This window comes from Cucumis sativus, chromosome 4 (genome assembly GCF_000004075.3).
Source record: "Cucumis sativus cultivar 9930 chromosome 4, Cucumber_9930_V3, whole genome shotgun sequence".
NCBI lineage: Eukaryota > Viridiplantae > Streptophyta > Magnoliopsida > Cucurbitales > Cucurbitaceae > Cucumis > Cucumis sativus.
This window is the reverse complement of record NC_026658.2, coordinates 10,741,058-10,753,410: the sequence shown is the minus strand read 5'-3', so window position 1 is coordinate 10,753,410 and position 12,353 is coordinate 10,741,058. Positions and strand designations below refer to the sequence as shown.

At 39.1% G+C, this 12,353-nt stretch overlaps 1 protein-coding gene across 1 annotated transcript; it reads right to left on the bottom strand.

Annotated features, from left to right (window-relative positions):
- Positions 1–2,480: 2,480 nt before the first annotated feature.
- Positions 2,481–9,847, bottom strand: LOC116403508. The gene has a single exon (XM_031884708.1). It carries the CDS (start codon positions 9,794–9,796, stop codon positions 2,501–2,503), a length of 7,296 nt encoding a protein of 2,431 aa, XP_031740568.1. The 5' UTR covers positions 9,797–9,847; the 3' UTR covers positions 2,481–2,500.
- Between the last annotated feature and the right edge of the window lie 2,506 nt (positions 9,848–12,353).

The following is a 12,353-nucleotide window of genomic DNA, read 5'->3' as shown; positions in this document are numbered from 1 at the left end:
GAATAAGAAGAAGAAGAAAAAAAAAAACGAAGAAGCTCAATTGGTGATAACGAAGATCGAAGCCCGACGATGACAGAGTCGATCTCTCCTACTAGGGCGATAGATCTGACGGCAAAAGCCCGATCGTCCCTAGAAGAAGCTCAACAAAGTCATTTCTGCAAACGAAGATCGAAGCCCGACGATGACAGAGTCGATCTCTCCTACTAGGGCGATAGATCTGACGGCAAAAGCCCGATCGTCCCTAGAAGAAGCTCAACAAAGTCATTTCTGCAAACGAAGATTGAAGCCCGACGATGACAGAGTCGATCTCTCCTACTAGGGCGATAGATCTGACGGCAAAAGCCCGATCGTCCCTAGAAGAAGCTCAACAAAGTCATTTCTGCAAACGAAGAGTGAAGCCCGACGATGACAGAGTCGATCTCTCCAACTAGGGCGATAGATCTGACGGCAAAAGCCCGATCGTCCCTAGAAGAAGCTCAACAAAGTCATTTCTGCAAACGAAGATCGAAGCCCGACGATGACAGAGTCGATCTCTCCTACTAGGGCGATAGATCTGACGGCAGAAGCCCGATCGTCCCTAGAAGAAGCTCGACAAAGTCATTCCTGCAAAAAAGAAAAAAAAACAAAAACAAAAACAAAAAAACAAAACAACACAAAAAAAACAAACAAAAAAACAAAACAAAAGAGAATAAAAAAAAACACACAAAAAAAAAAGAGAAAAAAAAAAGAGAAAGGGAGAAGAAAAGTTTTCTATACCTTTCTGTCGATTGGATGAGGAATAAGCGTTGGATGAGGTATAAGTGAGTAGGGTATGAGTCTATTTATAAGCCCAACAAATCCAATTCCTAAAAGGATTAGGAATGATATTTAATTATTTTTTTAAAACAAATCCAATTCCTAAAAGGAATAGGAATGATTTTTAAAAAATATATATATATAAAGAAAAGATAATCCAATTATCTTATTTTATTTTAAATTATTTCTTTTTTTTTTTGGATAAATCTCAAGTTTAACTTTTATTGAGATATTTAAAATATTTAAAAATGTTGAAATTTTTAAATATTTTAAATATATATATATATAAATATATATATATATATATATTCTCAATTCCAAAATTCAAGTTAAATTAACTTGCATATATGACCTCCTTTTTATCATGAATTTAAATCGGAGCCATAAATCCAACTTTACCTAAGATTGAGGACCTGATTTTTTTTTTTTATCTCAAATTAAAATTGGTCATTCCAAATTCTTATGCATCCCCAAGATAAATTAAGGTACGGTAGAAACCTTATCCTTATTTCAAAATTAAAATTTTGGTTATATTCCAAATTTTACTTTAAAAAAAAAAATCATCATATTAAATTTTTTTTTTCCCTCAAATAAAATTAAGTGGGAAATAAAACTTTGAATTTTTTTTTAAGGTTTGGCCATATTCCAACCCTTATTTTAAATTTAAATCAAACTCACGTACTAAATTCATAGTTTGATTAATTTGATATGTTGAATTGAGTAAAAACAAAAAGGCTCGTACTTTGACTTCAAATTTATTTTTTTTCCGAGATTCATTCACCCATATACGTGCATAAATCTCGAAAAGGGGGCATTTGTTGAATAAGAAATTTTGAGACCAATCACAAGTTGCCACATCATTTATTAAGTTAATGATGAAAAGTACAAATAATTAAATTTGGGGAGTAATTAAAATTGACACATGCTCCAAATTAAAGAGTTAAAATAAATAAATTGGTCATTCTAAGAATGCCACATGTTTTCATATTAATCGTTGGATTAAGTTAATCATTTTAGTTCAATTAAATATTATTTACTTGGACTAAGTTCAATTAAGCCAAAAAATAAGCTTAATTGAGCCCAAAGACTAAATATAACCTAAGTCCATATGGTTGAGCCCATGGGTCTGGTCCATGGACCAACCAGGTTCAAACCCATAAAGCCCACCAATGAACTCTATAAATAGAGGAATTCTCCTCATTTGTAGAGGTTGGAAAATTTTGACTCTAGAAGATCCAGAGAGAATTCTTCCAAAAGCTAGAAGACTCCCTAACTTCTGAAGTTGACCACCCTCGAAGATTGAAGCTGTTTTGAAGATACAAACTTTCTTCCAAGACTCCAACTTCAAGAACATCACGTGCTCCGCTTCCTCAAATCAAGCGTAAGCATTCAACCAACTTGAAGAACATCACGTGCTCCGCTTCTCCAAATCAAGCGTAGACGTTCAACAAACTTCAAGAACATCACGTGCTCCGCTTCTCCAAATCAAGCGTAGACGTTCAACAAACTTCAAGAACATCACGTGCTCCGCTTCCTCCAAATCAAGCGTAGACATACAGTTGAGAGAGAATCAGAGGATCAAATTCTAGAGATTGAACCGCATCGCATCAAATCAACAAAAATACAACATCAACCTAAGTTTAAGTCCACGAATTAAATTTCTCCGGAAATCTCGTGCGAACAAATTTTTTTTTACCTAACAAAATTAAGCATAAAATTTTTTAAGAAATTTACCATTGATTGGGCCAATTCGTAGTCCGTCTTGATCAACGATCTTGTATGCACCATTTGTATAAACTTCTTTAACAATGTAAGGTCCATCCCATTTAGGTGTGAACTTATTTCCTGTATGCCTTGTTGTGATGATCGGTCTCCTTACGGCAAGCACTAGATCACCGACTTGAAAGGAGCGAGGTTTAACGTGTTTATCAAAAGCTTTGGACATTCTCGCTTGATAACATTCCAATGCTTGCTGAGCCTCTAATCGCTTTTCGTCAAGTGCTTCTAATTCTTGAAGACGTAACTTCACATTATCTTCGGTAGTCAATCCCTCTTGTACTGCCATTCTTAGTGACGGAATTTCCCTTTCGAGAGGAAGGACAGCCTCCACACCGTAAACAAGCGAATATGGTGTAACCCCTGTAGGGGTGCGATGAGTCGTTCGATAAGCCCATAATGCCTCGCCGATCTTTTCTTGCCAATCCCTCTTTGACTTGGAGACAATTTTCTTTAAAAGATTACACAATGTTTTGTTGAATGCTTCTGCTAGTCCATTCGCAGCTGCGTTGTACATGGATGACTTATATTGCTTGAATTTGAATTTTTCACATAACTTGTCCATCATACTATTGGAGAATTGCTTTCCATTATCCGTCACGATTCGATGTGGAATACCGTATCGATAGATGATGTGTGTTCGAATAAAGTCTGCCACGTTCTCCTTCTTGGCTTCTCTCAATGAAATGGCCTCAGCCCATTTTGAAAAATAGTCTGTTGCTGCTAGGATATAAGAATGTCCTGCTGATGATTTTGGTGTAATGGGGCCAACCAGATCGAGTCCCCAAGCCTCAAAAGGCCAAGAAGCTACAGTTGGATGAAGAGGTTCTGGAGGTTGGTGTATGAAGTTTGCATGGTATTGACAAGGCTCACACTTCTTCACATAGTCTATTGAATCTTGGATCATCTTAGGCCAGTAGTAGCCCATTCTTCTTAGCTGGAATTGAAGCTTTGGTCCCGATTGATGTGCTCCACAAACACCTGCATGTACTTCCTTTAGAGCTTTTACCGAATCTTCCTTTTCGAGACATCGAAGGAAGAGCCCTTCAAGAGAACGGCGATATAAAGTTCCCTTGTAATAAATGAAGTGTGCTGCCCTTCTTCGTATCTCAATTTTATGACGAGAATCCTTTGGAAGCTTTCCATGTTCAAGATACTCTATGATGGGTTGACGCCAATCTTCTTCCTCAATCAAATAGGATGTTGCCATGTTCACTTCCTGACATTCAGGCCTAACTGGGGGTATAATCCATCGTTGACAAAGTGGTATGTTCAGAGTTACATCATCTGGCATGGTCAAGGCCGTGGCTAAATTTGCCAATGCATCCGCTCTCTTATTTTCTACTCTAGGGACATGTTCTAACATCACATTATCAAACTTTTCCATCAATTGTCGAGCATAAGCAAAATATGGCTTCAAGTCTTCATGTTTCACGTCATATTGAAGCGAGAGTTGATTGATTATCAATTTTGAATCACCATAGACCTCTATGAATGACACTCTGATTTCTAATGCTATTTGAAGGCCAATTATCAAAGCCTGATATTCAGCCACATTGTTTGAACACAATTCGGAAAGTGCAAAGCTATAAGGCAACATCTGCTTCTCAGGAGAAATGAGGACAATGCCTGCCCCCGCACCACTTCTTCGAGCTGCACCATCGAAGTACATAGTCCAAGGTTCCATAACTTCTGTGAAGAAAACCTCATCGTCTGGTAGGTCATCACATAACTTCCAATCCGAAGGAATTGGGTGGTCTGCTAAAAAGTCTGCTAGCGCTTGTCCTTTTATCGCCTTTTGGGGAATATAGACAATGTCATATTGTTGGAGTAGAACCGCCCATTTGGCTAAGCGTCCAGCGATGATTGGCCTGGATAGAACATACTTTATAGGGTCTGCTTTTGCCACTAGATGAACCGTGAAGGCCTGCATATAATGCCTCAACTTATCAATGGCAAAGAAAAGTGCAAGACACATCTTTTCGATAGGAGAATAGTTAACTTCAGCCCCAATTAATGTTCTGCTTAGATAGTAGAGAGAACGCTCCTTTCCCTTTACCTCTTCTTGTGCCAGTAATGCTCCTAAGGACCTTTCTTGTGCAGCAATGTACAATATTAGTGGTTTGTCAGGTACTGGAGCTCCCAGCACTGGGGGAGTAAGCAAGTATTTCTTTATGCTATCAAAAGCGTTCTGACAAGCTTCATCCCACACAAAATTTTCTCCTTTTCTCATCAACTTTTGAAAAGGTTGACACCGACCGGCCAAGTTAGAGATGAACCTTCGGATGTAAGCCAGTCGTCCTTGGAGACTTCTTAGGTCATGCAAACTTTTAGGTCTTGACATCTTCTGAATGGCATCAATCTTGGACTGGTCTATTTCGATCCCTCGATGCCTTACAATGAAGCCAAGAAATTTTCCTGAAGTTACACCAAACGCACACTTGAGAGGGTTCATCCTTAGCTGATATTTTCGCAAGCGATCAAACACGACTTTTAGATCCTTCAAATGGTCTTGTCGTCTCTTTGTTTTGACTACAAGATCATCAACATAACATTCAACATACCTGTGCAACATATCATCAAACACTTTCTGCATGGCACGTTGATAAGTAGCGCCGGCATTTTTCAATCCAAAGGGCATCACCTTGTAACAGTATATTCCCTTTGGAGTTCTGAAAGCTGTCATTTCTTCATCTGAGAGGGCCATCCGTATTTGATTATATCCAGACGACCCATCCATAAACGACAACGCCTCGTGTCCAGTAGTTGCATCAACCATGATTTCGGTGATGGGCAAGGGAAAATCATCTTTAGGGCATGCATTATTCAGATCGCGAAAGTCTACACAAACGCGAAGTTGTCCATTTTTTTTTCTAACAGGGACAATGTTTGCTATCCACGTTGGATATTTGACCTCGCGAATGAATCCTGCTTCGATCAACTTGTTGACTTCCACCTCGATTTGAGGGATAAGCTCCGGTCGAAAACGTCGTTGTGCTTGTTTAATCGGTCGATATCCAGGTTTAATTGCAAGATGATGGACTGCTACTTTTGGGTCAAGTCCTGGCATCTCCTTGTACGACCACGCAAAGATGTCCCTGTATTCGGTGAGCAAACTCATATATTTATCCACCTCTTCGTTAGAGAGGGACGCACTAATGAAAGTCGGACGTGGTTCCTCTATTGTACCAAGGTTCACCTCTTTTAGCTCGTCTACAGTAGATTGACCACCATCCTCTAAACTTTGTGGGGCATTTTCTGCGTCTTCTTCATGAGTTCCAGTCTCTGATTCCTCAATAATGGTGATGTGATGACATGAAGTTTCACATTCCCCTTGTTCCGACCCTTCTTTTTCAGGATTCGTTAGTATAACATCATGTCTTTTTACCTTTAACGAACCTTGACTTGTATTGAGAGTAACAAAAGTTTTTCTTTTCATGCGAGAAGGAACGTTGCTATGAATTTCTCCATTTTCCTTTGTCTCGCAAGGAAACTTCTTACTACGATAATTATCGACATCTGTATGCTTAATTCGACGCCAAACTTTCACACGAGACATTGGTTCCTTCTTCTTTGTATCTATGTTGGAATCAATGTTGTCGTGTGATCCTTTATCCCCGAGATGATTAAAAATCGGAGCACGGGGTGCTTGTACATTTTTCTTTTTAGACACACCTAGCCTTTCAAAGGCTGATGGTCTTGTAGTTGTCAAGGCATGGCATGTGCTTTCTTCCTTTATGGGAGTCGTAGTTAGCCTTCGAAAGACCGAATGTCTCTCAAGGTTTGGTACTGACTGGAGCCTTTCTCTTTCTGCCTCTGTCATGCTTAGCCTTTCAAATACTACGGGACGTGCAACAGATGGTCTAATTCGATCAAATACTGAGATTCTCTGATTATCACCTTCTTTTACGTCAGTATTGTCATCCTCCTCTATAGTTATATGATTGATGTCAACCACTTTTTCCTTCCCCTTTTTAGTTATACGGATCGGTTCTGGCGACTTGTATCCGAGTCCTTTTCTCGACACGGGTATAGAATGTCCTTCCCGTAGAAGCTTCTTTTGAGTTGAGGAGAGCTCAGGTCGGTCATGAATTTCCAAGCTTTTAAACTCGGTGTGAGCTGTGAAGTCATAACCTGCTTTCGCCATCAATTTGTAAGCCTTGGGGTCGAATCCGTCTTTCGTTCGCCTTTGGGGCAAGTTTGCTTCCACCAGATCTACCTTTACCTCTTGCTTCGCTATCTTAGTTAGTGGTGTAGTGAAGCTTTCTTTTATGATTTCGATGTCCCCAACTTTCAAACCTTTTGGAGACTCCATGAATGGTGATTCGCCTTTCTTGCGCCTTGACAGAGGGACATAACGCAAAACTGGTGTGTTTGCAGCATTTTCATCCTTCAAGATCATACCCTTTGTGCTGCTAGTGTATGCTTCACCCTTTCCAGAGTTAAAGGTTCTCGCACTTTCATGTGGTTCTGTGGTTGCGAGTGATTTCAATTGTGAATTATCTTCTCCTTTTGTAAGAGGGGTTTCTGCAGGCAAAACTTCTAAAATATTATTATTCTTTGAATAAAACTTTGCATCTGCGAAGTGAGACTCAGCTTCTGAGAATGGATTAGAGTCGGCTTCAACCTTCTTTACACCGTCCTGATAAAATTTGAAGCACTGATGCAGTGTTGAAGTTACTACTCCGTTTCCATGAATCCAAGGACGCCCTAGTAACAACTTGTAAGTAGTCCTTGAGTCTATGACATGAAACAATGCACTGGCCTTTAGGTCGCCAATTATGAGTTCTAACCGTATCATGCCTATTGCTCTTTGGCTACCTTGGTTAAAACCTTGAATTACTAGCTTGCTATTTGAGAGCTCGTCCATCAAGATGCCTAATTGCCACATAGTCGACTTTGGCATTATGTTGACAGCTGAGCCATTATCAATGAGGATTCGATCGACTCTCTGTTCTCGAACGTATCCAGAAACATACAAAGGTCTATTATGAAGTTTAGATCCCAACAACAAATCCTCATCTGAGAAGTCTATAGACATACAATAAGAACCACTCTCATATGTCATAGTCGGAGTACTCGAACTTGATGCTCTTGAATTTAGCAATGCATCAATAAGGATGGTTTTGGTCTCTTGAGGAAGTGATAATAGATCCTCTACATTAAACCTTGAAAGGTCTTTTGATACTCCCTCTCCTTCTAGTGATCTTGGAGGGATTATTTCTTCCTCCGTTGTGTTGATAGCATGACACGCAACGACTTCTGGGTCTTCATCCTGATGATCACAAAGGAAGCTTTTTGGAAGGAAGTCTGCCAAGGTCACTAAGCGTTGAGGTCGAGAGAAATTCATGTCTTCATTATGTACGAGCTTAAGCTTATGAGTCTTCTTCTTTTTCTTATTCTTTTGAGTCTTATTTCCTCTTCTATAGTTTTGGTAAGAGCGAGACTCTCTTTGGGTCGGGATCGACTGTCTTTTCTTTCGGTGGGTCACCACTATCCACCCTTCATCGTCTTCTTCGATTGGTCTTTTCTCTCCTTGAGGATCCTCGTATGAGATTTCCTGAAAGAATTGGACAACTATAGGCTCAAAGGTCCCGAACTGGACCAAGCTTTTCCTTTGCTCAAAAATCAATCTCGACGAAGAAGCCTCAGACATTATCGTCACTTCAGCGTGGTTTGTTTGAGCTACTTCCTCCAAATCTAGCTCAATCCTTTTCTCACGAGCCAACCTTAGAATTAGCTCCTTCAGCACGAAGCATTTCTCTACTGGATGACTGATGACCCGATGATACTTGCAGTAATTGGGATCATCTACCTTTCCTGCTTGCTCAGGTCGTTTACATTCTGGCAGCTGGATCAGCTGCTTCTCTAGTAGTTGCTCTAGCATGTCAGCGATATCTGAATCAGGAAATGGGTAAACTTTTTCCTGCCTTTCTTTTAAAGTCAGACGTCGCCTTTCGCTTCCATCATCCTTCTTTTCAACCCTCGCTTCCTTTCCTTTGGAGAATTTCAGCGGGGTTGTGTTTACGACCATAGATTCTTTCGAGGTGCTTTTCACTATCTTTTCAGCACCTTTCATCTCTTTCTTATCTTTCTTTACTTCAGGAACAAGAAAATCTTTAGTTCCTCTACTGGCGATGCTCAACTCCATATCATGAGCTCGAGTTGCCAGTTCTTCAAATGTGCGGGGCTTTATTCCCTGCAAAATGTAGAGGAGTCCCCAGTGCATGCCTTGGGTGCACATTTCTACAGCCGACAGTTCGGTGAGCCGATCTTTACAGTCAAGACTTAGAGCTCTCCATCTATTGATGTAGTCGATGACTGGTTCTCCCTTTCTTTGTTTCGTATTTGTAAGCTCCATCATGCTTACAGTACGCCTGGTGCTGTAGAAGCGATTGAGAAACTCCTTTTCTAGTTGTTCCCAACTCTCAATGCTTTCTGGCTCCAGATCAGTATACCATTCAAAAGCATTTCCTTTCAAGCTTCGAACAAATTGTCTGACTAGTTGATCTCCTCTTGATCCTGCATTCTCACATGTTTCGACGAAGTGAGCAACGTGCTGTTTTGGATTGCCCTTTCCGTCAAACTGCTGGAATTTTGGAGGCTGATATCCAAGCGGCATTCTCAAGTTGTCGATTCTTTTGGTGTATGGTTTAGAGTACATGAAAGAAGTCTGAGATGGGCCTCCATATTGTGCTCTGATGGAGCTTGTGATCATATCTTGTAATTGTTGAACCGAGAGAGAAGCCACAGAAGTTGATTGTTGTTGTGGCTGATTTTCTTGTACCACGTTCTTCCCTTTGTCATCAACTTTAACGACAGGAGTTTGACTCGATTCAGCAGTTTCACGAGTCTGCATCTGCTCCTTTAAAGCTGCAATTTCGTGGTCTCGTTCATCAACAACCTTCATCAGGAGATTAATTTTTCTCTCCATCTCCGCCATGGCAGTCTCGACTGCTACATCAGCCATCATGACGGACATCACATCTGGGTGTGCTTCTTTCAGTGACCTGCTAGAGGCAGAATCATAATCATTATATAGAGGATTTTCCTTGATGACAATTCCAGCTTTAGGAGATTCCATCAATTGCTTCAGGATGCTCTGCGCGATGGCGGAACCTTGGTCTTGCCCTTGGATGATCCCCTTGGAACGACTACGGGTGATAGGTCCCGTGTAGGTGTCGCTTGCAGCTGAAGATTTGGATGCAGCTTTCTTTGATGCCATTGATTTGCTTGTAGATCTAGATGATGAGAGAGAGATGAGAGGTAGAGATGGTCCCACTGGGCGTGCCAATTTGTTCGCACGAGATTTCCGGAGAAATTTAATTCGTGGACTTAAACTTAGGTTGATGTTGTATTTTTGTTGATTTGATGCGATGCGGTTCAATCTCTAGAATTTGATCCTCTGATTCTCTCTCAACTGTATGTCTACGCTTGATTTGGAGGAAGCGGAGCACGTGATGTTCTTGAAGTTTGTTGAACGTCTACGCTTGATTTGGAGAAGCGGAGCACGTGATGTTCTTGAAGTTTGTTGAACGTCTACGCTTGATTTGGAGAAGCGGAGCACGTGATGTTCTTCAAGTTGGTTGAATGCTTACGCTTGATTTGAGGAAGCGGAGCACGTGATGTTCTTGAAGTTGGAGTCTTGGAAGAAAGTTTGTATCTTCAAAACAGCTTCAATCTTCGAGGGTGGTCAACTTCAGAAGTTAGGGAGTCTTCTAGCTTTTGGAAGAATTCTCTCTGGATCTTCTAGAGTCAAAATTTTCCAACCTCTACAAATGAGGAGAATTCCTCTATTTATAGAGTTCACTGGTGGGCTTTATGGGTTTGAACCTGGTTGGTCCATGGACCAGACCCATGGGCTCAACCATATGGACTTAGGTTATATTTAGTCTTTGGGCTCAATTAAGCTTATTTTTTGGCTTAATTGAACTTAGTCCAAGTAAATAATATTTAATTGAACTAAAATGATTAACTTAATCCAACGATTAATATGAAAACATGTGGCATTCTTAGAATGACCAATTTATTTATTTTAACTCTTTAATTTGGAGCATGTGTCAATTTTAATTAGTCCCCAAATTTAATTATTTGTACTTTTCATCATTAACTTAATAAATGATGTGGCAACTTGTGATTGGTCTCAAAATTTCTTATTCAACAAATGCCCCCTTTTCGAGATTTATGCACGTATATGGGTGAATGAATCTCGGAAAAAAAATAAATTTGAAGTCAAAGTACGAGCCTTTTTTTTTTACTCAATTCAACATATCAAATTAATCAAACTATGAATTTAGTACGTGAGTTTGATTTAAATTTAAAATAAGGGTTGGAATATGGCCAAACCTTAAAAAAAAATTCAAAGTTTTATTTCCCACTTAATTTTATTTGAGGGAAAAAAAAAATTTAATATGATGATTTTTTTTTTTTAAAGTAAAATTTGGAATATAACCAAAATTTTAATTTTGAAATAAGGATAAGGTTTCTACCGTACCTTAATTTATCTTGGGGATGCATAAGAATTTGGAATGACCAATTTTAATTTGAGATAAAAAAAAAAAATCAGGTCCTCAATCTTAGGTAAAGTTGGATTTATGGCTCCGATTTAAATTCATGATAAAAAGGAGGTCATATATGCAAGTTAATTTAACTTGAATTTTGGAATTGAGAATATATATATATATATATTTTATATATATATATATTTAAAATATTTAAAAATTTCAACATTTTTAAATATTTTAAATATCTCAATAAAAGTTAAACTTGAGATTTATCCAAAAAAAAAAAGAAATAATTTAAAATAAAATAAGATAATTGGATTATCTTTTCTTTATATATATATATTTTTTTTAAAAATCATTCCTATTCCTTTTAGGAATTGGATTTGTTTTTAAAAAAATAATTAAATATCATTCCTAATCCTTTTAGGAATTGGATTTGTTGGGCTTATAAATAGACTCATACCCTACTCACTTATACCTCATCCAACGCTTATTCCTCATCCAATCGACAGAAAGGTATAGAAAACTTTTCTTCTCCCTTTCTCTTTTTTTTTTCTCTTTTTTTTTTTTGTGTGTTTTTTTTTATTCTCTTTTTTGTTTGTTTTTTTGTGTTTTTTTTTTTGTTTTTTTGTTTTTGTTTTTGTTTTTTTTTTTTTTTCTTTTTTGCAGGAATGACTTTGTCGAGCTTCTTCTAGGGACGATCGGGCTTCTGCCGTCAGATCTATCGCCCTAGTAGGAGAGATCGACTCTGTCATCGTCGGGCTTCGATCTTCGTTTGCAGAAATGACTTTGTTGAGCTTCTTCTAGGGACGATCGGGCTTTTGCCGTCAGATCTATCGCCCTAGTTGGAGAGATCGACTCTGTCATCGTCGGGCTTCACTCTTCGTTTGCAGAAATGACTTTGTTGAGCTTCTTCTAGGGACGATCGGGCTTTTGCCGTCAGATCTATCGCCCTAGTAGGAGAGATCGACTCTGTCATCGTCGGGCTTCAATCTTCGTTTGCAGAAATGACTTTGTTGAGCTTCTTCTAGGACGATCGGGCTTTTGCCGTCAGATCTATCGCCCTAGTAGGAGAGATCGACTCTGTCATCGTCGGGCTTCGATCTTCGTTTGCAGAAATGACTTTGTTGAGCTTCTTCTAGGGACGATCGGGCTTTTGCCGTCAGATCTATCGCCCTAGTAGGAGAGATCGACTCTGTCATCGTCGGGCTTCGATCTTCGTTATCACCAATTGAGCTTCTTCGTTTTTTTTTTCTTCTTCTTCTTATTCTTCTTTCT

Bases quoted from the DNA above. Each gene is read 5' to 3' on its own strand.
- LOC116403508 (XM_031884708.1), bottom strand. From the start codon at position 9,796: ATGGCATCAAAGAAAGCTGCATCCAAATCTTCAGCTGCAAGCGACACC.